The sequence below is a fragment of the Empidonax traillii genome, unplaced genomic scaffold (genome assembly GCF_003031625.1).
Source record: "Empidonax traillii isolate 1590-97213 ecotype Southwest subspecies unplaced genomic scaffold, ASM303162v1 scaffold198:size1128796, whole genome shotgun sequence".
In the NCBI taxonomy this organism is placed as follows: domain Eukaryota; kingdom Metazoa; phylum Chordata; class Aves; order Passeriformes; family Tyrannidae; genus Empidonax; species Empidonax traillii.
Genome location: NW_020955391.1, coordinates 21,166 through 48,735, shown reverse-complemented (window position 1 = coordinate 48,735; position 27,570 = coordinate 21,166). Strand labels below are relative to the sequence as shown.

At 34.1% G+C, this 27,570-nt stretch overlaps 1 protein-coding gene across 1 annotated transcript in view; it reads right to left on the bottom strand.

The window, feature by feature from the left end:
- Positions 1-9,170, bottom strand: part of GPM6A (glycoprotein M6A) — a 37,317-nt gene extending 28,147 nt beyond the window's left edge. The window contains exons 1-2 of the mRNA XM_027886946.1: positions 9,074-9,170; positions 6,856-7,048 (exon numbers count right to left, since the gene is read on the bottom strand). Coding sequence (XP_027742747.1) covers positions 6,856-7,048; positions 9,074-9,170 — 290 coding nt within the window. The remainder of the gene's footprint in view (positions 1-6,855; positions 7,049-9,073) is intronic.
- Between the last annotated feature and the right edge of the window lie 18,400 nt (positions 9,171-27,570).

Sequence of the window (27,570 nt, the reverse complement as noted above, 5' to 3'; positions counted from 1 at the left end):
TATAAACTTGGAGACACATAAAGTACATACTGATAGTGTAAGAATGAAAACTTGTTACTAAAAGTCCAGATTGGGATGGTAATACCTTTTTCAGATCTCCTGTGGAACAGTGAGTTATCTTGATTTTATGTGGCACACAAAGCAAAATTTAGCAATATGTATTTTACATAGAAATATACACTTTCCATTTTATGTCTATAAAGTGAACAAAGACTAAAAGGAAATAAAGGTATTTAAAATAGAAAAATGTATTTCCTATGGAGAACCTATTAAGAAACGTCTATTGCAAGTGCAATCACAGGCATGCAGTGATTATAGCCAGTAAGATTCCAGTCAACCAGGAAAGAGAACTGCTTAACACTGCACTAAATAATACAGATGCCTGCCTAAAAGTAGGAGACTGTATTTGCACATATGAATACCAACAAATTCTTCATGTAAGATCATTCTGCTGGTATACCCATGTGCTGCTGAATTTCCTTATCCAACTATTACATAAAATGAGGACTATGTCTTTGCAGGTACTTCCCAAATCCTAAATTTTACTTACTAAGGTTCTTACTGGTGTTGCTTCTAACAGAATACAGAACACTAGGCTACATAATACAGCTGAGTAGGTAGCAAATGTCACTTTTCAGCACTGTGTAATCTCGTAAGGGTCATATTCCCAGGTGCTGGCATTATTTGTCAGACTTGATGCATCTACCAATCAAACAGGATCTAAAATGCTATGTTCTGCATCTTATCTTTAATATGTTCTGTTACAATTTATATGTGACTCCACTATTCTAATAAAATAGAAATGTTCTCCTTAGGTAAACTCTATCAATGACATTGTGGTCTCTCTTCTCCTGTCAAATTGTAATACATGAATAAGACACATGGGCCAAGGTTAGGTCTCCCTTGCAGAATTACCTTAATTACTCTACACATAGTCAGAATCGAGGTGCAGGAACTCATGGAGTGCTGCAAGTGAGAACTCTCACTAGCCTAGTTAGAAGTCATCTTACCAATGAAAGTCTCCAAAAATGCAGTATACATCTCCAACAAATGACTGTACGTGATTAGAGTAGCCATCCTACTTGTTTGGTATATGCAAACCATGTAGACTCTCACTTCTTTCCTGTCTCTTCTTCCTGTTCATAGGCTCAGCTAGCTGAACTGGTGCCTGGATGAATCTTTTCATTACAGAACCAGTGAGATCATCTGCCAGGGCTGTTTAGGATGGTTGCTGTTTCCAAGCATGATACAACGCAGCCCTGCATAAGTTAGCAGATGTTTGTCCTAATATAGAGCCTTACATGTTTTGCTTCCCATGATACAAATTGTGTTTAAAACATAATTTAAGTCCAAATTTGAAGAACACCAAGCTTTTTTGAGAGACAAATGTGCATAGGGAAAACCTGTTTAGTACTACTGAGTACAAAGAAGATGACTTAAACAGAATCATCACACAATCACAATTACATTGTAATACCTTTCACAGTATTCCATCAGTTGTAGTGGAAAAAAAAAAAAGATGATAACAGTAATATTTTATTGCTACCGATATTTAACTTGTGATAGCTGCAAAGCCAACAACAACAATAACAAAAAGAATAGCAGATCTGAATAACATCCACTTATCTACCTCTCAAAACATTTGATTATGTAACTAAGAGGGGCGATATAAAAGCTTTTACACCTGTTGTTTTGTTTTTCCTCAATAGAAAACAGTTGCACATCCATATGTATATTATTCTACAATACCGTCCTAATAAACACTGACTATACACTGACTAACAGAAAGGTTATCAGGAAGCGTCAAACTTGGCCACAGCAGTACCTGAAACACAGGCTTTCACATTCTGAGAGGAAGGGAATTTTTAGCTCTAGGAAGGTGGCTTCAGTAGAGTGTCTGCGGCACTTCTAACAGAGAACAGAGCGAAAACAGATTTACAGATTGTGATTTCAGTTAGTTTACTATTGGATTTCACACCTTTAAAAGGAATGGAATTTTCAATGACCTGAATCAGCTTTGACTGTAGCAGGAAAATGGTTTTAATGTTTCTATCAGGGAGGTTTCTTCATTTTCCATTCTAAGAGCATGATTCCCTTGTTCCGTGGCCTATATATCACAAACATGTGACAGATGGCACTAGCTGGCCTTGCATACTAAAGAGAAAGAACTGTAAAAAGATGCTGTTAGGAAACACACCAAACATATCTTGTGCTGCTGATTTTCTAAAAAACTTCATTTGGAAGTTGTTCCAAACACCAGAAAAATATAAAAATCCAGCTGATACAATACATGCTGATAATCATATCTCTATTTCTGCTGCATTCATAACCTTCTCAAAATCAGTGATTAAGTAAGCAAATCTAGTTATACCTGGTACTTTGCAGATAGAGTGTTCACTGCAGTTATAAAAGTTAAAAAAGTTATAGAAGAATAATTAAATACCACACCTAAGTAAAGTAGATTGGTCAAATTTAGTGAAGCCTACAGAGCTCTTAAACTGACAAGGCAGGCAACATAAAATATTATAAAGGCAGTTTCCAGGATAATTTAAACCATCATACTTATTTTTTTAGGTTTCCTTTGACTCTCAAGGAACTAAAATAACTACTCTACAGCCACTGAAGGAATTCACATGCCAAACAAAAGCTTATGACTTCTGCAAATTTTCAAACAGGCGGGGGAGGGGGGGGCAGGGGGAGGGTGAGCAGCAACCATTAGAACAGTGGTAATGCTGATAGTGGAAAAGTCTGGAACTATAGGGAATGAAGTTTCACAAAACTGATTCAGTAAGCAATATAATTAGAGGTTAGTCCCAGTGAAAAAGGATTGATAATTCCAAATCCTTTTATAGCCATCCAATTTATTAAAAGTTCATGGATTAAAAAATGACTGTTTAAAGAGAGAAGTGCCTACCATTGAAATTTGTGATTTTTGAAGATATGTCCTCTCCACTAAGAATACTCATCTGTACAGTATGTGTTCACATGAAATTGAATACACTTGATTTATATTAGCTTATAAGAGTTTAAAGTATCTGTTTTACCTATGTCACTCCAGTACTTTGAGACAAAATACTGTAAAAAAAATATCTTTGTTATTTTTTTTAGACTCTTTTGTATTTGGGGTTGTATTTTCCCCCCAAAACAAGCAAGCAAAACCGCACTCATTGTACCCTACTCAGAATCTGTCTAGGAAGCCTCCAGTATTTTGGAATTATTGACCATGATCATTCCATATCTTAAATTGGAAAGAAAATCATAAATTTGAGAAAACTGCTGTAACTGCCTGGCATTTAAAGAATTTAAAAACAGCTCCAAATTTGCCTAAATTTTTAAAAATTATAAATATTTATTACTTATCTATGTTTCCAAAGCAGATATGAACTGGAACTGGTATACATTATTTGAACTCAGACAAGAGTCCAGGGAGATGGAATCAGGGAGCAACCTGCAGGGCCAGTACTCAAATCACCTCTTCTGTTCCACAAGGCTGTTGCTCTTGGCTGAACTCCCAGGGGCTGAATCCTCTAAGGGAAGTTCATGGCCAATTGCAGGTCCTTAATTAACTCATCTCTCCACAAGCCTCAAGGCACCATGTGGGATGTAGGCTCCCCATGGAGCAGACAGGGAGCAGGGCAATTGTGGCTGCCAGGGCAGCCCCAACCCCGTGGCCAGGAGAGTCTGTGGGGAGGGACTGAACCCCTCGGGCTTCACTGAAATGAGGTCCTGGACTAAGGGAAGGGTGAGGAGAGGCCCTAAGAGAGGGCAGGTAAAAAGAGTCAGGGCTGTTGATGCCCTCAGGGACATTAATACGGACATTTTTCAGTGGATTGTTGGATCTAGGTACTTTGACTTTTATTTTAGGCACTTAAGGAATGATGTGGCTGTTCAGATTTTGCTTATGCCCTCATTATGGCCTATTTTCTCTACAGAGGTATGGTACTTCTTTTAAATTGCAGTGAGCAGCAGCACTGACAAAGATAAAAGATACAGGGCAGCTTGTGAGTTGTGCTATTTTCATTCAGAACAAACACTTGTGGACACAGTTAAAAGAGACCTTATCTCTTACTACCCAGATAGGGGTTGTATTTTATTCTGAATGACATTTGAAATCCAGCATACTAATAAAAATATAGACAGAAATCATAAGGTTGATTAAAGAGAATCTAACACACTTCACTCCACTGCAGCATCTGCCTACACATTTATCACAGAAAGTCAGACTACAGGCCAGCCTGAGATACTTCACAGCACTAGAAGCATTAAGAGCCCAGATGTATTAAATAACCTTCAAAAGGTATAATTTAGTAGGTCACACTGCTAGATTTTTTTTTCATTCTCATAATTTCTAATCAGAGCTATGAACAACTAGCTTTTATTTCCATTTCAATATGTATCATTTTAACAAGGTAGGCACTGCACTCTTTGTTTCTACTTACATATTCTTCCTTCTGCTTTTTGCTCTTTCAAAACCATCATTACCATAGGGTTTTTTTACCACCAACTGTTAATCAATAGGCATGACAAAATATCGAATATTTTTTCTCCCTACAAAATTATATTAAAAAGCAGAGTAGTATCTACTCAAACAGGTAGAAAATTAATGTGTGCAAATTTCTTTGCAAGTCACACAGTTTATCCCGTTCAAAGCAATGGCTCATCTGCTTTTAGTCAAAATAGTTGCTCCTCCTCCCTTTAAGACGTAAGTTTAGAGACCTCCTTCACAACTGAACGAACTGAAATTTCAGATACAGTATGTCTGCTGAAGAAAGAACTGGGTTTAGTATATCTTTTAGTAATCAAAGGAAACAAACAAATAAAAAAGCTACTATCTAAGACAATTAAATGCCAAGAAAAGAAAAATTACCTTTTTAATTCCTTGATCTTTTACAGTGAATTATATGCATTTGAACTATACCCCCTGACTGATATTTTCATTTAAGTATTTGACAGAGAGAAGCTGGAAAACTTGCTATGAAGAGAAAGCATCGATTTGTGGCTGTTCTGCACTAATGGCTTCCTAGGGAATAATAAAATAAGTTAGAGGCTAATAAAATGACTGATCTTTCATTCAGGATAACAATGAACCTTAGCCGTCGAGTCAAGTCAGACTCGTTATTCTAAATGACAAGCCAAAAAGGCAAAGCAGAAGTTGCATCTTCCTATCAGCCTAATATGTTATTATACAAGGACATCTAAATTCCTTGATCCAAAGATGAAATTTTAATATGGCATAGCAGTGACATACATATTTGGTACATGCTCCCTTCTGGCCACTAATCCCACAGAAAGTACACTTAACATTCACAGAGAATCTTTGAAAAGAATGTTTATAATATAGCCCTTCACAAATTAAGAAATTTAAGATTCTGTTTCTAGCTCTCATGAAAACAGTGGTACCCCATTGGATCAAATATATATATCTTCTTAATTTTCCTGCCTCAAACAATGAATAGAAGGAAAACTTAGGACAACTTAACAGGATAACCCCCAACACTGTTCTAGCCTCTGGGACTTCCTGAGTTGGCTAAGTCATTCGGTTGTCATTAGAAACCATAAATGGATTTGTTTTCCAAGATTATCCAGTCTTCCCTTGAGCCCATAAAAATTTTTGGCATCCATAATATAATCACAATATGCAACTATCTTCAGAAATTTTCTATGAAATAATTGAAGAACCACCGCTTGTTCCTTCTAAACCTGTTTCCTCTGAGACCTCAAACTTCTTGTACTGGAACAGAAAAACAGTCTAACCTCTTGCACCATATACATAATACTGTGAATTTACAGACCTCCAGCATAAAAGTTCTTAATCACCCCATTTCTAGACTGAAGAGTCCTATTATACTCAATTTTTAACCATACAGCCTCTGTTCTGTAATTCTAATCATCTTTTTCTGACTTCTTTGGGACACCAATATTGTATACAGTATTAATGAAATGGATGAAAGATGGATTCACACAATGGCAGAATTATGTTCTCTGTTTCTCTTTGATTTTTCTGGTAGTTGGTACGTGGTTTGTTTTTTGACTGCTGCTAAGCCCTGAGATGAGGTTATCATGGAACTATCCATCATAAGAAGTCAGTGCTTTGACAGATGATGAAATCATTTCACTTCTCCAAAAAAAGTGTCATTAAAGAAAATATTTACAAATTAAAGTATAAGATTCTTCAGCTTCAGTTGCAACCATTAGCAGCCAGGTAAGAATTTGGATTTCAAATATCTAAAATCATTTTTGAAAGAGAAAATTTTAAAAATATTTGAAATATGTCATTTTATTTAAAGATACAGTAAACTATTTTGATAAATGTAATAAATTTAACTAAGAGAAGGAGATGCTCAACAAAAAAAAAGGCCTTCCAGAGGTAGGTTTCTAGGAGTAGCAAAGCATGAAACCTTCAAAACAGATTAATGCTAGATATACCAGAGGCAATACAATTTTGACATTTCAAGTCTCAGGGTTCTGTACAACTTCTCAGTTACTTTTTTACTACATTTATTCCCAGAACTGTTACTTGTTGCACATTCCTGTTTTACCTGTTTAGAGTATAGAGTTTTGTAGAGTTTTAGTTTGTTTGTTTTTTTTTTTAAAAGGATGTATGCAACAAAATCATCAATATTATATGAAGTACTGTTTAGTAAAAGCTTAAATTAAAACTGTGGGATATTAAATAGTATTACAAATTGCTTGTAAATAGTAAAAATATCAGCTCAGTCAAAACTTTATCTGCTGAGCTTATCCAAATCATTCTTTCTATGATTTTCATTAAAAGACATTTTCTTGAGTCAAAATTATATCTCTGGAGGGATTTTTCAGCAGTTTTAAAAGGAAAAAAAGGATCTAGCAACTTACATGGTAAAGACATCAATAACATCTCCTGCAGCTCTTGTCATCTCAAAGTAGGTTTGCAGAATGTTGACAGTTCCTGAAAGCGCTTCATGTCCACAGCCACAGAACAGCGCAACTCCAGCATACAGCAGGATGGTAGCAATCAAAGATGCATAGGGAATACCTCCCAGGCATTTGATGCAACACTCAAAGCATCCTACAAGAAAATAAAAACAAGTTCCAGATTATATCAAGAAAGTAAAAACAAAGGTTTTACTCTCGAGGAACACTTTTGAAAATTAAGGACTTCAGGCCAAAGAGAGTTTAGGTCAAGTTAAACAACCCAGACTGTTAAAAAATCTGTGAAAGGTTAATTCAGCTTCTGAGTTGATGCTTGACCTGTTAAATGCAGACATGCCATCTGATTAGCATGAAAGGTTAGAAAACAAGGTGAAGCCTATAAATTTTAAATGCTTATAGAGACAATGACCAATTAAAAATGACTTATAAGATGTTCAGTAGGTATGAGCCAATGTATTTTAACATGCTCCAAAGGCTTTAGACTCTGCTAAATCATAGGAATACCAGAGATATGTTAAAAGAAAGAAAAAGGCACAAAAAAGCCATTGTCTACTTTCCTGAATATCTAATTCTTACATGTAGCTTTGACATGCAATTTCGTATTTTGTCCTTTAAGTTGGTAAGTTTCTATTTTGTTTACGTTAGATAAGAAAAGTAGGAATTTCTTGTCTGTTCAAACATTCATTCATTCATTTACTGCTTTTAATCAACAAATATCAATCTGTTATGTATATATATTTATATTTTTCATATATCTATATACGTTTAGCAGCTATTTATATGCAAGATTCTCTGAAAAGTTTAAGCCATTTTCAAGTATACACACATTTTCCTTAAATAGAATTCTCTCAATATTTTTGTAAATATAAAGAATACTACAAAAGGCAGTATTCCAATGGCTGGATAGTTCCTGGAAGAAAAATATACTGAATATTGAATATACTAACATGTAAAAGACAAAATAATTCCCAGTTTTGTATGCTAGTTGTATAAAAATAGAAAGAAATTTATAGCTTGAGACTCCTTTTGGTTAAGGAGAACTTGCTGTAGCAGAGCCAACTGTAAAATACCAAATGTAAAATGTGAAGATTTGTATATTTAAACTGTTGCCAGTGTCTTGCTGAGTAACCTGTTGTACAAGTCACCCACCTCCAGCAGCCATCACACATGTCCATGGGTGTAACATTTTCCATGTTTCCAATACTTTGGTAACAGCATTTCATTTTCTTCCCCCTCTCTGAGATGTGGGTGAAGAACACATCTTTCTTGCAATTCATGTCATTCTACTCTAGTGAAGATGGGTAGCTTTCATATTCAGCAGCACAAAGCTTTGAATGTCCCATGATCAGCTTGTGTCTTTCTTCAGTGATTGTTAGACTATGGAGCTTTTATAACCAGAAACTGTGGATATTTCATCAGTGCAAGGTCTTAGGAACAGACTAGGAAGATAAATAAATGCTTTTGGAGTAACTAATTCTACATTTTAAGGAAATCTCTTAAAATTCCTTTAGTCCTGTTTTCTAAGATTACCTTCAATAATAACTGGGGTTAACTCCTCAGTGTTTAAAAGCCTACACAAATACTAGGAAAGAATAATTCACTGGAAAAATCTATCTAAAAGGCAAAAAACCCCCATGTATATTTAAAAGATATACACTGAACAAGAACTATAGGGAAATACAAAGTTGCTTGAAATCAGAGTTTATCAAAAAATCCCCATTGCAATTTGCAGCAATTTTCAGCACAGAATAATAGCAGAAAAAGCCTCAGAAAACTAGTACCATTGTACATCCATAGGCTTTATTTGAAAAAGTAAAAAGAAGGGGAGAGATGACAATAGACTGATAATGGGAGTGATGTACCTGTGTAAAGTCAAAGGTACACCTAAATATTTTCAGGGACACATGGAGTGTAGGGAGAGTGTTTCTTAATATTGCAATAGCTTGGGGCAGGGAAGTGAAAGAGAGATTTTATAAAGATTTCTTTTTCCCCTTCCAAGAGAGGTGAAGTGGAAGAGAGAAAGTTAAAGAAATGACAACACAAGAATAAGAACAGGTAATTGTCTGAACTAGAAGAAATTTCATCAAGGCCATGCCCACATACCACTGCTGTATTTAATGCTGTGAGCATTGCTGTCCAGAAAAGCCTGGCTGTGCACTACCTCCTGCAAGCTGCTGCACATCACTCTCCAGGTCCAGTGAGAGTCGAGGACACACCCAGATGTCACAAAGTAAGATGCTATCAAAACCCAGGGTCATTAATATTACTTTAATTATATTATAGTGAAACATCATAAAAATGTAGTAAAATAACATAAAAAAGTAAAAACAGTATAATACAATAAAGTGATGGCATGTAAAAAGGAGAAATACAATGAAAATTTAATCAGAAATAAATTCTTTCTTTCCCCCCAATTGTTTCAGAATTTGAAAAATAACTGAAACAGATTCATAGTTTTTAAAGAAGTACTTCCATTTATCTCTTGCATAAAAATTGTTAACACTCAGAAGGCTTTGGGGGAAGTTTTTAGTAGCAAAATATTTTACCAATTCAAAATCTTTTCACTCATTAAAAAAAACTGGAAAAAAAATTAATTCAACCACTTTAAATTTTTAGATAATCGGGTATTTTCAAGGCCTTGCTCTTTTATTCAGCTCTTCCATAGGCCTACTACCTTTCTCATTACTTACTTCATGAGTAACTCTAGACTTTTCAGTGTTGTCAAATCAACTCAAAACTAAAGAAAACCAGTGAGTCAGGACTAAGATTTTAAAATGGCTATCACACATCATTCATACACCACTAGGAAATGTGCTGCAGTAACATTAGCTCCAGTTCTTTTCTTTCGGTTGTTCAGAATTCGAAAACGGCTGTTTAATAACAGAACAATAGAAATGCTATTTTAACTTACACAATGATATTGAACCACCAGTACAGAATTGTGACTCAGCTGTGCAATGTGCGGATGTCTGTGTGAGACAGGCAATCATTCACCACCCCAAAACTATCTTCACAAGGCAGTTAAAACACAGAATCTCAGAAATAATTGCTAGGAAAGATGAAAAAGATTCTATGATCCTTTGATGTTTGTTTTCATCTTCAAATACAGTTTTCAGTACTTTTCAAAGAGTTCACTTCGCACAATAAACTCATGCTATATAATTCAGCATCTACTGTACTTATTTTGCTGATATGTAGCAGTATTTTTCCCTTAGGTAAAAATCTAGATCTTCTATGACCATGTGCCTTTACTAAAACCATCAGAAGTAATCAAAAACACTATTCTTTGTAGCTTCCAACATGAAGAACTGTACTTTTTTTCTTTATTTTATCAAAATCATTCCATAGAGAAAGTTTAATCATTAAATATGAAATACATAGAAGATGACAAACAAGGAATTTTATTTTACATGGATAAAATAGAACTCCAAATACTGGCTATATTCAGCTATCAAACTGAAGCACATTAATGTTGCATTATATACATCCACCTTCCAGTGAGCAAAGATCTCATAGGCCTTTGTTCCTCTTAGAAACATTATTACTGTCTACATCAGAAATATGCTTGATGTAGATATCTAAACTTCTGCTTTAAACAGCTTGTAAAGTGTTCCTTATATAGGCAAATCTGTGCACACTTCTAGTTTCTGTGTTTTGGGTGCAAATTTTCTGACGCATCTCCAAGTGCCCTAGCCAAATATAAGTTGACCTTCTGTTTATGCAATCTCTTCTCTACATTAAGAAGGAAAAGAATTAAGATTTTGAGCAGCAGAAGAAATTGTCCCTGTGATTTACATTTTATTATGCACACAAATTGCACCACCATAATAGTAATGTCTTTGTTTATGTGTTAGTGGCATATGAACTCTGTCTCCTCAGTACAAATCAGGAGATACAACTGACAACTAAAATACCTAATCCATTTCTGGTGAGTACATTTAAAAGAAGGAAAAAAAAGATTCGGGGCTTACATCTCTTGCCACTTCTGTCTGTGATAGTGAAGTTTAAATCAATTATATCAGAACCAGTTTCAAAATGCAATTATGCCACTGTCTTTTACATGAATGGTTAAGAAAACCCATCCACCCTAGACATTAACGTGAAAAAAATAAATATTAAAAAATATTTTAAAAGTAAACATAGAGAATATGTTTTTTCATAGAGAATATTTCTGGGTTTGTTTTTTCATTCTTTCCAAGGCATTTTCAGCTAGAACATCTAGGATGATTAATCACAGACAACTACATCTCCAAAGTATTACTGATTAATCACAGATAATTGCATCTCCAATGGGAACAAGTACTTCTGAAGATCATATAACATTTTAATAACATTTTTTCTTTACTTATTTTTCTTAAAGAATTTTCTTTCTAATATTAGAAGACAGGACAGCATAGCCAAAGTAAAATGCAAGAGAACCACATAAACTTGAAATAAACAAAATAACAAAATCTTCTGTGCCTTCCATGCCTGGTTAGGCAAGAATTTTTTTTCATATCTAAATTTGTACCACTTGTCACAAAGCTTTCATGGCCAATCAACTCAAATACAGAAACACAGTTTCACAGACCATCATGAAACATGCAGATTAAGTTCTGAATTCTGTTAAGGTAGACTTAACCTCAAGAAGTCAAGCTACTGTTATGTAATATTTTAATTGATAAACACACCCATCAGAACACATTGTACTGAGGAAAAAGTAACATATTTTACTTATATCTAGTACCAAAACCACCTCAAATTATTTAACGTGTGGCCAAACTTCCTGATCTGAAGCCGGTCACCAAGGCATCACAGTATTGCAACAGGCAGAAGCAATCCAGCTCCCTTGATATTGTCCCAAGTACAGAAGAAAGACAAAATATTCAAGATGGGGTTTTACAAAGCTGCAAATGAGGTGAAGCAACATTTTGGGATGAGTCAGCAAAGATCATTCTCGTACTTTGATGTGGAAACTCGTTCAAGAAGGGCTGCATACAGAATCCCACATATTTGCCCTCTGTCTCCCAGGATCATTCCTGGGATACACCCCACCCTGCTCCCACCCTCTAGTCTTATAGAGGATCTATTGCAAATTATGAGAAAACTTTATCACCTTGCTGCATCAAATGATAAAAACTAAAATACCTTTCTTAGACTTGCTCAGGAGATGACTTCTCATTTAAATTGGCTTTCAATTAGAATGATTACTATTACAGAATTAGCTATCAAACAACAAAAGTACTTTTACCACAAAATTAATTCTGAGATCCTGACTGCTAGGACTACAGTGGAAAAATAAACTAGACAGTATTTTGATTGAATCTTAAGCACTTAAAGCAACATGATATGTAGAAAAGCAAGAATAATGCCTCAACAAAATCACAAAAGGATTTTCAGGGAAAAGACCAACTAATTGCAAGACAATACAAAACAAATAGCCAGGTATCTCTTGCACATTAAATTATGTATCATTATTGGATCTACTTTGACTTGTTATCTCCTTAGTGTGACTGGAGGTTAGCTAATCAGATAACACCAAAAATCAAAATGTTAGTCCTTAGGCCTTTACATTCATAACTGCAGTTAACAGTTGCATCAGTTACTGCACTCAACATGGGACCAAGGCTAAGAGGAATCATAAAGACTTTTTCTTATTAAGCCACAAAATTTATCCAACTGAAATACCTACAGTTGTGCATTGTGCATGTTTGCTCATGAGAATCCTACTGTCCAAGATGGCAACCTTAAGTAGTGGGGATGTAATCCGACTATACAGGATCCAAAAATTCTCCCTCTGTAGAAATATAACTTCATACAACTCCTCCATTCACATATTTACCTTTGCAACATCTATCCCAACTGACTGTGATTCTCTAACTTACAGAAAGCTTCAGTCATCAAAAAAAAAATTACTTAAGATATTTGAATGATACTGGGATTACCTCACCAAGGATGTGTCAAGTCTCCACACAGTCCCCACTGCCCCCAGGCCAACAATAATAATGATAATATTGCAGTATAAAGATCCACAATTTAGCATCATATTCACTACTTCTACATTTTTTCTTTAGGCTATACAAAGAACTTTCACCAACAATAAAAAAAATACAAAATCCTTAAAAGGGGTTTCAAAACAAAAATGAAAAGAAAAATTGCATAAATATAATAGTCTGAATATGGAGCTTTAAGAGAATGTGTATGTGAGGAATTTTTTAGTAACAAAAGATGCACAGCTTTATTGCCAACTTTAAGAGCTCGTGTTTTCTTATGTGGCTAAATGCTGGAATACTCAAAATTGAAGCAGTAAAAGTGAAATATTTGTTCCTTTAGCACATTTTGAACTGTAAAAAATATTTGGAATCTTGTTTGTAATCAGCAAAATAAAAGGAATAGAGTGGTCACAAGGTAAGGAACCTAGCTAGCTGATTTCAGCTATTTAGCATTTTTTTATTAGTAGGCTCACAGAAATAAAATTGAAATAATCAACTGTTATTTACTCCACCTTATATCAGTACAAGATTGCTCTGCACTTGTACTAAGAAAATATTGACCTACAGATACTTTTGTAAAAAGCCCTTTTCTAAACTGAATTTAATTCTTTGAGAAATTTTATTTGGAGATTTTAGAATTCTAAAACCCCATTAGGTCAGTAGTCCAATGTAAATTCAAATGTCTCATGGAATGCAAGGTTTTTTTTTTTTTACGTTTTAAAAATCTCCTTGTAGCAGCACCAATATTTAAAAAAATAGAAAATTGCACAACAAAACATTTTTTTTTCAAAGGGAAAACTACTAAGACCTTAAGAGACCTGATTTAAAACCTCATTTATGAATGTAAAGTTCTTTTTTTCATGTTGTTTTCATTTGAAATGTAGTGATCTTCAGATTACATGGCATTTAATTAAAATATAGTACAGTACACAAAATCCATCCCTCCCTTACTCATATGGATGCTCTCTTGATCTGAGTAACAAAAGAAAATAACAAACCTGAACAAAGGCAACAGAATTTGTACAAATTTGTACACTGCTTAAAATTAGCTACGATTTCATCCAGAACTGTCCCTTGTTCTTGTTGCCCCTTGTCCCTTGTTAAACACTCAGTATTCCAGTTCAAATTGTAATGTTTAAAAAACTGTATCCACTAGAGAAAAAAAAATTAATTCAGCCAGTTCAGTAGGAATCATGGTACCTCTTACATCAGAAATATAACTTCAATTTGCGTTTTCATCATATGCACTGAACACATTTCTTCACTCATATTCAAGGTAATTAAATCTCAAATGGATTGCTTATTTAGATTTTAAATAATCCACTGTTTTAATGTAGAGTGGTAGTTAAATGAAATAAGCTACTTTGTCAATGAGAAGAAATGTTATTTCAAGAAATCTTCATCTATAACACTGAGCTATTCAAACAACTTTATTTAGCAAATCAACATAGCAGAGATGTATAATTTCTGTGTTACTATCACCTGATACAATAAACTTTCAAAGGCAAATTAAAGATGTATTTTATATTTTATCTAAATTATATTATAAATCAACTGTCAGCTAAGTTTAAGGATATAAAGAAACATGGTTTTAATCTCTATCAAAGGCTAAAGTATGAAAATTTAAACAAGGAAAAAGAGGTACTCTCTTTGTCCTAGTTTGGGAGTCATGTATTGCAGTGGGTTGACCCTGACTGGATACCAGGTACCCACTAAAGCCATTCTCTCACTCCCTCTGCAACTGGACAGAGGAGAAAGAAAAAAAAAACCACAAAACAAACAAACAAACAAACAAACAAACAAAACAAACAAAAAAACCCCCAAAACTAACAACAACAAAACAAAAAAAAAAAACAGCTAAGGATTCATGAGTTGAGATTAAGAGCTGGGAGAAGTTACTTACTGATTACCTTCATGGGCAAAATAGACTCAAAGTGCAGATAGCACTTAAATTTATTACTAACAGGAAAAGAGCCAAAGAGTGAGAAATAGTCTTAAAAACACCTTCCCCCCCCTCCTCCTTCTTTCCAAGATAACAAACATGCTCCTCTTGTTAACTGTCTTAACTGCTCTGAAATCTGGAGGTAAAAAAAACCAAAAAACCAAACCAAACAAACAAAAAAACTCAAAAAAAGCCCCCAAAACCACAATAAACAGGCTATCTGCAGTCTCTTTTCCTGGATAACTGAAACACAGCTGTATATGGATAAGCATACATGTAACATATACACACATATATGCACACACAGAGTTCTATTATAATGTCCATCATGAAAGAGAATTAAATGAAAAATCTACCAATCTATCTGTTGAATAAAGTAAAAAGACAAATCTGAATTAACCATCATGTACAATAATTTCATCCCATCATTCACTGGTCATACTTCAGCAAATACTCAATGGTGTAAGGACAAAAATTAATTTTCCATCATACTGGATTATATCAATGATCAAATAGCTTGTTGAATTCCTCTGTTGCACCACAGTATTCTGCCACAGTATTTCTTGATCTTGGATAACTTTCTAATGAATGATGTGAATCACTAGATATCATACATTTATAAAAGAGCACTGTGAAGCACTACACCTGACTACTATATTTTGGTTAAATGCAGATCTAAGTTGTGGTTTGGCAGTAAAGTCTCATCATGAGTCATGATCAAAGGTCTAGATTTCACGTAGCAAAGGGGCATTCCAAGCTTTAGCAGAGACTGCACAACATTCCAAAGAGCTACTCTGTATTTCTTTCCTCCTCCATAACTCCCAACATTAAAGGGAAGCTATCTTGAATTAACTCAAACTACTCTTTTAAAGCAAAAGTGCCTCATTTTCTTTGTCAGCCAGACAGGAAACTAGCCTTTTCATCGCTATATATATATATTTTTTTTTTTCTTTGATGAACAGTTCATCCTGCATGATGTATGCTTCCTTTAAGGTATTAGTGTTACCTCTCCCAGCCCTGTCAATTGTAATTTTAACAGAGAACTAATTTAAGCAAAAGCTCCTGGCTGCACACCTCATAGCTTGTCAAAGAAATTGGCTCAGTTACTATTTAGGTACCTACACAAGGCTCCATTTAGTAAGGTATTGAGCAATGTGCTTAACTGAAAACATGTGGCTTGTCTCATCAACTTAAAATCAAATTAACACTGTAACTTCCATAAAATATACAGAATATGAGATAGATATCCAGAACTAAATGGCATTATACCAGTAGATATGACACCTTTTTTGTTCCACATTTATATAACAAAAATTTACCTATGAGACATTTATAAATACCCATGCTAGTTTTGTTTATCTGTGCCTAAGTAGGTAATTCTTCTGATGAGAGAGGAACAGATTATTAACTGAAAACAACAGAAGAGGGATCTACATATGCTTGAGAAGATCGTTTTTACAGGCACTGTTATGGTTTGCAATGTAAAACAATGCAACTTTTCCAGAGAAAGTATTAACTAAAACAATATATGAATATACATGCAAGAATGTACACACATCTTTGGAAGAAACTGCAAACAGAAACATATACTTATATTTGGGATATTGATGATTATTTCAATGTACAGAAAACTGTTGTGATTAGCTGTTATAGAGTCTTCAGTACATTAGGTTTATTGCTGTTTAATGAGACAAATCTTAATCTAGCAGTTAATAAGTATTAAAGTTACTGACACAGAGCAGTAGCTGTCTGAAATACAAATCAGTCAGGCATAACACAGTCAATCTTTGTAATCTTAAAAAAACCTTCTGGCTGATTTAACACAGACAACATTTGTCAGCTTCAAAATCACTCTAAAGCTAAAGGGACAGGAATGAAACAAACTAGCTGCACAAATGTAATAGAAAAAATTAAGATGTGGGTCAATTAATTCAAACAGTTTGCCCATTACATGTATTTTATATATATCATGAACCTTAGATTTACACATTAAATAAATTAATTCATTATTGTTAATAAATAGGTTATAAATATGTTAATAAATAGGTTATAAATATGTTAATAAATAGGTTATAAATATGTTATACATATCAATAATGCATAGATGATTGAAACAATTATAAATGTTTCTGGTTTGATCTGACTGAAAACAATAACATTTTGTAAGAACATTATTTCTATGCAACATTTAGTATATTCCCATTATGAAGAGAATGACAAGGCTATGGATCATAAAACTAGAAAATAATTATCCTTTTCATCTCTCTCATCTAGAGTTTATATAATCAATTCCTCGATTGTTTTCCTCAGCCTTGAAAAGAGCTATTTCTCCCAAATGGAAAGCTACTATGAAGTATGTACTGAAATGTAATTGTGCACTAATTCTTTCTCATTCACAAATAGACTGAGTCATACTGGGCTTTAAACCATATCTTTTTTCTTGCATTATCCAAATCTTACAAACAGAGAAAACATTGGTACATGAATATTCTGTGCATTCATCTGTTTAAATGGAATGTTCTACAATGTTCTAAACACTCATCTGTTTAAATGGAATGTTCTAATAGGTATTTGTGGGTTTAAACATCTTCAATTTAGAGACGGTAGCATCCTTCTTTCTTTTTCAAGTGGTGTAACAGAGGAAAAAACGGGTTATTTGCCAAATGACTTTTTCATTTTGGCACACAGAATAAGATTAATATGACTTCTCAGAATACTTACACTTATATGACTCTTTATATAATGAAAGTATATTTTACTGTTGACATTTCCAATTCTCTGTCCTTAAAACTCAGAAATAACAAAAATAAAATTAAAGTTAAGTTGTAAATACCTTGATCTCAGGAAATTTTCCAGCACCTGTGCAGGGCATAGTGGCCAGACACATATGAATAAAATACCAAATATTCAGCTGCCTTAAATGATCTTTCTTGCTTTACAAACCTTTTCTCTGCTGAAGCAGACAGGGGGTGTAGGTTGTACAGCTATTAGCTGATTGCAATGGATCTCTAGAACTCAGAAAGCCTGGACCTTCAGATACAGTAGCTACTAAAACTTTCATTTACTTGGCAGCATTATATAGCCCTTTCTCTTTATTTTACATCATATGCAACTTCTGATTCTACATCCTCCTGTTTTACATCGCTTTTATCTCAAAAGTCTCTCTTTGCTTCATCTGCTCCTTTTACCCTCAGGCTGTCTTTATCTTGGCTACTCCTATTCCCTTGAACACCTATTTGCCTGAGAAACCATCAGAGCTGACAATCTTGCTAATTCTCTTCAAAGCTGGAAGACAGAAAGCTCATCTGCTCTGTGGAATGTGCAGCTGAAACAGAACTTCCCACTTCTCTCCCCACCCTTGTTTTAGCTGTCTAATTAAACCACCACTCTCCAAGGCACTGAGTTATTCGTCAATGAAACAGACATGTACAGGTTGTCATGTTTACTACACAAAAGGGTAGAATAACTCCAACAAAAGTAGTAGAAAGAAAAGAATTGTAGAAAGCTTCAGTCTGAAATTTTGAGTTCTTCTGGAAAGAAAACCATAACCTTTTAATAGAAGCATTATATGACTGTCATTCTTATACCACAGAAAGAAAAAATAGTGAGAAATATATGGGGCAGATAGACGTTATCCTTCAGGACATGACCAGGTAGGAGGAAAACTGCTTCATGAAACTAATTAATGCAATTGTACGTGTTTTTCAATAAATACATGTGAATATGTTTAACATCCTAAAATGTACTACTTGAATTGCTCTATATAGTAATTAACAGCTTAATCTCATTTAAAACCACAAACTTATGAAACTATCAGTAAGCAGTTTAGGGACATAAATAAAATACAAACAAACAAACAAATAAATAAAACAAATAAGTGTTTGCCAGTGAACTTAGAATAAACAATCTACTGCTATCATTTAGTCAGTGCAAATATATCTATTCTTTTTTTTTTGCTGATAGCAACTTGAAAGATACAGATTATAAGCAAAGACTCTCTGGACCAGTGTGTTACATAATTTCTTAAGTCTACCACTAATGATCTTAGTGATATCAAACAGAAAGTTTTTTACTGGAACAAAGTACTTAAGTTTCATCCTACCAAGATCTCAGGTTAATTTTCTTGTGAACAGAAACATCTGCAACCAACTTCTATTGGCTTCAAAAGGCCATATATTTAAAACCTAAGCTATCTCCCACTGGAGTTAAACAGCCTTTATTACTGACTCCAGCAGGAACAGAAATCTCAACAAGTATTTAATGTCGTGACAATTTTTAAAGTAAAGGAATGAATAACTATTGAGGAAAATTACTCTCAACCAAACAGATTAGAACCTAGTGAAAGTCCAATACAGTTTAAGCATGCATTTCATTTTCACCCTTGATGTAGAGGGAAAAAAACATTTATACTTGCCTATTGAAATACTAAAGGATATTTACAGCTAATATATGGGAAACAGATAAGAAAATTTAATTTCAAGAATGGACTCTGAAATAATATTTCATGTTATTCTTACTCGCTGTTTTTCCATGAAAACTTATTTTCTTAGGTAAGAATAAATTGTAGAATGAGAAGGTAATATAAAACACTGCAGAGTTCTTCAAGAGCATAGAACATAAAATATATTTATTATGCATCAGAGACTTTTTTTCCTCACAGAAACCTAAGGTTAGGGAACTATTTTTAAGACAGGCTTATGAAAGAGCAAGAAAAAAATCTGTGAAAGAGCAAAGGCAGTAAAAATTGGGAAATATGCTAAAAAAGAAAAGTAAAGTTACCATTTAATATTTTCATCTTAATGGTCACAGATTAATCACTTTTTTAACCACTGAGTGTAAGTCCAAGCAGGGCCAACCTAAACCCTACACAAAAGGGTGTTAAGATCCATGTAACTTAGAGTTAAATAGAGTTTTCTTTCTAAGATTTCTAAAATTTCTTTTTAGAAAGAAATTAAGTATTAAGTTATGGATTTCAGATAAAGCATAATGAAAATATCTACACTTGATTTGCTCAAAATGTGGAACTACAAGATTGCATGGAATTCAGCAATACACTGACAGTCTGAATAATACAGATATCATCTGATATTTATATACCAGTTGAACTTTCCTATGTCCTTACCTAAGTTTAAAACAGGAAATGCCTACAGTTTTTATGTATGGTTTATGTTGGCTTTAGAATATTTTATTGTTACAAATTTTGTTGTTTTTCCAAAACTCAAAATACTTAGGCAAGAAAAGATTTTACATGAAAAAGAAAAAAAGATAGGCCAAGCCTGAAATAAGAAGGCATTGTCCGGCAACCATGATACAGGGTGACTGGTGTATTAGTCTGTCTTTGAGACACAAATGATTTTTGTCATACTCTCAAAAGGTTTGAGCTTAAAAGCTTTCTAATGTAACATATAATCTTATAGAATATGCTGGTGATTTAAAGCAAGGTCACTACAGAAAGGGAACAACAGACACTTTAGGAACATATAACTGTTATTACTATACAAATAAAAGGCATTTGTCTTTTTTATAGGAGCGATCTTTTTCTAAGATTGTTGTTATTAATCCTGTGTTGACTATGGTCAAATTTGGTGAATATTCAATTTGTTTTAATTTTATTATGTTCAGTTTAAAAGTCTACTTACTCCCTTGATAAACATGAGCTGAATAGCATTAACACCTGTTCCATAAAGCAGTTAAACATTATGTCCAACTTTGTAAAAAAACACTTTTTTTAAAGAAGAAATGAAAACATGAAAACTTTTACACTAAATTTAAAGTCACAATAGTTGTAAATCACTATTCTTTTAAAGCTTGAAACTGTCAAAATTGATCCATTGCATTTCTTTCTGCACTAATTTAATTAGGAGAGCACAGCTATCTCTAGAAGTAAGCCATTTAACATTTAAAAAAGGTCAGTCTCAGGAAGTCTTATTGAGCTCCTGTACAGTCTCTTCATTGTATCACTATGCTAGGAGGAATATATGTTACTCCTGGGAAATGAAAGAAATATAGAAGTGGAAAGGTCAACAGGCAGAAAGGTTTGAGATTAAAAAACAAACAAACAAAAAATTAAAACAAAGACAAGCACATTCGAAGAAAAATAATTTGCTAATGCAAAAGATATGGATCTGCATGTATCCATAACATACTTACCCATAATTATTTATACAACCTAATTTAGGTTAAACTCTGCAGATTTTTGAAAAGCAACTGGAGAATGTGTCTTTTCTACTGTATAAATTTTTATGTTCATGGCAATTATGTCTGGGATTGGGAATGCAAGAATAAGCAATTCTGGGATTTCCAATATGCCTTTGCAGTGCCATTATTCCAGGCACACACCTTCACCTGCATTTACATGGGAAACTCGTCACTTGCATATGAGAACAAAGCTGTGTTGCTCTCAGCAGCTGTTACAGTGTGATAACAGGCCACTGTCAGGCTTCTCACAACGGGAATAGAGACAAAATTTTTAAAATGGAAGAGTCAGACACGTTTGTGATCTAACATAATCCATACAAACTCTAAGTAGACAATTTATTTATTTTGACTGCCGCTACACTTTTTTTGAGGCAGAGGAGGAGCTGCACAGAGCTATACAAACTGGCAAGGCTTTTGACTACCGTAAGAGAAGTTTTGAGCAATGCTTTCATCCACCCTTCCCAACCATTCCAGAAAATATTATTCCTTTAAACTAATCTTTTGCAAGGGCAATTATGATTTTCACAGATTTTTCAATGTGTTTTGTTTTGTTTTAAAATGTTTTAGCTTTTTCAAATGGATGTTTAAATTTAAGCTAATTTTCTTTTTTAACTGTTTTTATATTGAAGATTTTAATAAAGCCAAAATTAAAAAAACTGTATTTGATAAAGCCAAGCAATTTCTCTGAGTTAACAACCAATAAAAGAAACTGAGTTATTTCATAATTTTAGCTGTTTCAGGATAGAAAAGTTGTATACAGAATGCTCAACTGATGCCCCTTGTATTTTAAGTCTTCGAGGAAACAACACAGGGAAAGGTTTTGGTTTACTATATAATTATCTATTTCTGCTTTTTTCCCAATGAATTCCAAACAAAGTATTAATACAAACTTCTTACTCTGCCTCTTGCATTACCTGTTCTGCCTGGAGGTGATTGAAGAGTTCTGAACTTCTCCTTTGTAATTACTTATATTAGCTTCATGCTAGACAAGCTTATTCTGATTCACTAGCCAAGCACATGGACTGTGTCTTCTCTGAACATTCAACGCAGGATAAAAACTGAGAGCAGTAAACATCATATAGAGAGATACTAAAGGATTTGGAAGAGAGTTGTTTTGCAGACCAAATCCTGAATGTATGCGAAACAGAATAGACCAAAATACTGAATTTTAAGTTAAATCCAGCTATTCTGATCAGATGTCAACACCACTGAAAGCATACCAACAAGCTGAAGATTAACTACGCATAAGAAAAATGCAAGTTAATGGCATTCACATTTTGATAAGAGTTCACAACCAGATGTCATAGATGAGAGCAGAAACCAGGATACTAGTTTACTGTTGAATTTGTTTAAGCAGTATTGATTTGAGATTTTCCATTTTATGAACAGGATATTATCCAACATGGAAAGTTACAATATTCCCTGTTTGCTAAGACATACAAAGCATGGGCAAACTGCAAACAACTTATGCATAAAATCCTATAACAATGTTTGAATTACATGTACTTTGCCAATAGCATTGACACAAGGTTGGTATGGATTTACAATGCTGTTTTTTCAGTTTACTAAAGCACAACCCCTCAGTCTTTTTCATTACACACAGTCCAATCTAAAAGTGCCCGAGTGCAGAAGAATGTGCAAGAGTTCTCTCCAAAGTCAGTGATCTCCTCCCTACAGGAAAATTTTGGAGCTGTGTATGCTGCAGGCAAACATCATTAGGAAGCATTAAAAAGAGTGTTCTCACTGCTATTGTAGCAACTATAATTGACTCTAACTCCACATGCTGCAGATAAATATCACGGGAAATTTCCAAAATTATGTTCATATCACTGTTAGTCACTCCACTGTTTTCTTATAAAAACAAAAAATTAGAATTTGACATCTTAATCCAAGGAGCATACTGGTATGTTACATGGGTTTTGCCAATCACTTTTCAATCATGGATTATTAGTAACCAAGCTAGATTACAAACACTCGCACAGGAATAAGAATTCATCTGCCTCCAGGGATTTCATCTCCTTCCTGGGCTAGTAGAAATCATTCAAGGCAATGATGGAAAAAAAATCAATTTGCAGTAAATGATTCCCCTGTGTAGCTCACAAAACTCACTGAACACTGTGAGCACAGTTGCTTTTTGAATATTTAGACAATTCCTGATGGGCAAATCTCAGCATGGATGCAGGACACACGGTCAGGGAGGCAAATGTGCACTTACTGAGCATATTGTATTGTAAATATTTAGAGTTACAGCAATGTTGCAAGATTACCTTACATGTGACACCACAAATGCTGCAAACAGATATTACCAATTAGCTTCCATATTGAGAATGTAGACACTATATATAGAAACTAAGGGGCAACATCTTCCTTTTAAAGTTACATAATTTCTCATATGCCTTTCCTTATCCTTATTCAACATTACACACCAAGAGAAGGTTTACATAGTCAAAGATGTATATTAAAAAAAAAAAAATGTTGGGTTGTTGTTGGGGGTTTTGGTGGGTTTTTTTGTTTGTTTATTTGGTTGGTTTTTTGTTTGGTTGTTTTTTTTAATGGGAAACACTACTGAAATCTATTGACCAAACTTGGCAAACTGAAAATTCAGGTCACTACCAGTGGACTCAGCTTTACAGACTATTGAAGATTCTGAGTGAAGTCAGAATCTCACAATGTTTACACATACCTTTAAATAGAATTTTAGTAACCAATGTAGACACTGAAGGAGTCCAAAAGTAAGCAAAAAAAACAGGTAATACAAGATTCAAAGCAATGCAGACAAAAATGGACGCTATCTTTTCTTCTTTTTTTGAGGCACCATCTGCTAACAGTATTTGAGAGTACAAATGCTTCTTCTGCAACAAAAGAAATACCTTTATAAAACACTCTAAAAGTAGTGACTTGAGAATATAAAAATAAGAAAGATGTGAACAAAAGAAGAAAGAATCCCATTCCTGAAATCAGATAATTACATTCCTGCAGATTAATGAGATACTAAGAGAAAGGAGCCCAATGGCCTTCTGAACAAAATATAGTAAACATTATCTACAATCACACAAAGTGGCCTCCTGGAACCTGTCCTTAGAATTAGCAGACTAAAACTGGATTTTTTTTTGAAGTTGGCTTGTATTTGGACTCTGAGCCATGGAAGAGTGGCACATATATAATACAAAGCAACTCATATGATACAAGTAGCCATATATTTTTATGCAAATTAATTTCCATTAAAGGGCAGCTCTTGGAGAGAAAAGCAAAGAAAAAAGTCCCATTTTCCATAAAGTGTCAAACATAACAACCAGAAACTTGTATCTGCTGTCAGTACAGAAGATTCACATTTCCTTCTAAACATTTGATTCTAAAGTAAGACAAGTTTCTCCCCTCACATTTGCAAATAAATATAAATTTCATACACCTAAAATGCTGACAAGGAGGGCCAGCAAAATGGAGAAAATCAGCATGATTTTCATTAGATCCTTAAACCAAATAAACATTTCTATAGGCTAAGAGAGCACAAAACCATGAAGGTTGGTAATACACCAACAAGTTCTAGTGAGCTCAGTAAAAAAATCCTAATGAATCTGCAAGTAATGTCCTCTAATGAAAGAACACTGCTCATTTCCACAAAGCACAAATGGTAATATGTTTATATGAGCTCATCTAAATGACCTTAAAAGACTTTCTTCTGTTTTCTCGAATAGTACCTTCTGAGGAAAATCACCCTAAAAGACATGAAAAGGTCAATATAATACTTCAGACTACAAGGAACCCAAGAATTCTTCTAAAACTTGGGTATACTTTCAGACAGAAAGTATGCACTTCAGATCCACTCAACTAATAAGTCAAAAACTGCAGAAAGTATCTAATGTGAAAGGGCAAGGACAACAAAGGAAAACTGCAAAACACAAGGCAGAGAGCATCTTTAGCCAAACATACTGCATTCTAGTAAAAATCCTTTCTTTTGGAGAACAGATGGTATTTCAGCATGGAACAATTTGCAGCTCAGCTGATGGAAGGTTTTTTTGTAGCGGTTTTTTTTTGTTTTGGCCTTTTTTATTTTAAACCTTACTACAGCTTGAAAGACTCCTACCAACAGGCTTTTGAAGAACTATGCTGGCTCAATGGGTTCCAAAATTGCACCAAAAAAGAAGACAGTTCATTTTCTAGATGATGCCCATGCCCACACACCTAAAGTTAGGATAGTTAAGTATCACCAAGACGTTTGTTCACGTTCTGCTCCATGTGCAATTTTTTTCAGAGTAAACAGCCAGTACATTGCCTGGGAGTCTGGTGAAACATTTATTTGTCATGCAGTGTTAAGGTATCCTGTCACACATACAGTTTCCCAGCCTGAAAGACTATTCCTGGCCATCATACTGGCATCCAATGCCAGATGGGTCTCAGGAACCACTGAATATGTCCCAGTTAATTTATTCACACACTTTCTTGCAAAGAAGGGGACTATAATTCCTCAATAGAAAGACAGACTAAAGTTTTAGTCTCCTGATCACACAAACACACACAAAAAAAAGACTAATAGATAATATTTCTTATTGTGTTTTCAAGATTTCTAGGAATGTCTTTTTTGAGGGATAAAGAAGATCTCCAGCTGGCAACTGGCCAACAAAAGCTGGATATTTTAAAGGTCAACAGCAGCACATTACAGGTCCTCATGAGAGGAGTATTTCTGCAGTCATCAGTGCACTGGTATTACAATGACAAGACAAATATAAATGCAGAAGAAATGTAAAAATAAGATCAGTAAAACAATGAACCAAATGGAACAAAGAGAAAGCTAACCCGTCTTAAGTCACAAGTTAAAGTAGAACAGCGTTGAAATTGCAGATCCATTATTATTATTGTTGTGAACTTCCCCATGTAGAAAAAAAAATTAGGAATCTTCTAGCAAAAACCACTCAACATCTTTGTCTCAGCAAATGAAAAATAAACTTACAGTGACATTGGCCACAAAATATGAACTTACTGCTTGTCAAAATCAGTTAAAATGTTAGAGGCTACTTCTATTGTGCAGTTTACATTTCCAAATCTATATTCTTGTCTTTTACTGTTCTATGTTTTAGCCATAGGCATTTGTGTGACAACTGTAGGTAAAAAGGAGATTTACAGCACTGAAGGTCTCTAGGAGCTGTATAATCTAGATTAGTTTTTTAAGTCTCCAGGAACTGTTTTATTCTGAAACTCTAGTACTTTATACAGGTGTAGGAACACATTTGCAGATAAGATCACCTTTAAAAAGATCCTAAGAGAGAAACACAGGCTCAATAGGTCACCATGATTTTCTCTATTAAAATGCAAATACACGCATATGTATTCATGATACTATGAAAAACACTCTATCACCAGAATCAGGATTAAATATCAGTACTTCTGCTGCCTGCAGAAGAATAAAGATACTAATACTGTTCTTTGACTGCTCATAGGCATCTGTCAGCATATAGGTACTCTGCAGTTTACTTCCTCCTAACCCCAGATGTTTCCCAACTGGCATTCCTTCTTTCTTCTCTAGAGTCCTCATAACTAGATTTACCATGTCCAGTTTCTCCAATACCAATGGTTATCTTCCCTAGCTACACAAATGTTTTCCAGAGATTATGTATATCCTGAGTAAATGTACTAAAGGATGAAAGAAAAAGAGCCATTCAGAGAGCAAGAGGCAGCCAGAGACGGAAAGAAAAACAACTGCACTTACATGAGAGGGATATTTGGTGATCAAATCCAAGACAATGTAAGTTTAATTTTATGAAACTTCTTTGGTCAGTTTTTTTCATTAAAATCTGTTCTTAAAAACCTCATGAAGTTGTTTATGTTGTTTTATACTTCCTTTCAGGAAGGAAAAAAGTCTTAAAAGAAAGGCAGAGCACAGGAAAAAAGCATGGGAAGAAAGTCCCAGAACAAATATTCCCAGTACTAAGGAGAGCATATACTTTTTATATGCTCTGTACAAAATTTTTTAGAATATTTCAAACATAATTTCACATTCTTCTCTGAACATTTTTGTGCTGAGAACACTAGTGAAAATTAGTTAGGTGTAGATACCAAACACAAATCCTTTAGTCTTCTATTATTTCAAAATAGAATTTAATATTTTGAGTACTTAGTATTAATGAGGTTTTTTTCATAACATTTCTTCCCCTTCACACCTTTATGCTGTGATACCAAAGAGCTCTGGCAATTCTTTTTCTTTCTAATTATGCAAAATCAACCTACAGCATCCTACAACAAATTAAGTCAGTCCAAAATACATAACAACTTAGTTTCTTTTTCTACTGCTTTGCAGATGAAAAAGGATTCCAGAATGTAGGAGAAAAAGTATGTCACTGTGATATCAGTGTTAGCATGACACTGATATCTGTAACTACACATCTTGAACTGCTAAAGAAAAGCTTACAAGCTTGATGATATCTAAAAATATCAGACTTTTTTTTTTTTTCAAAAAGGGTTGGGCTAATCAGTATTAGTTTTGCTTTAAAAAAATCATTGCAAAGAGGTTAGTTCAAAGGGAATAAAATATTTTTCAGGAATATATTCCCA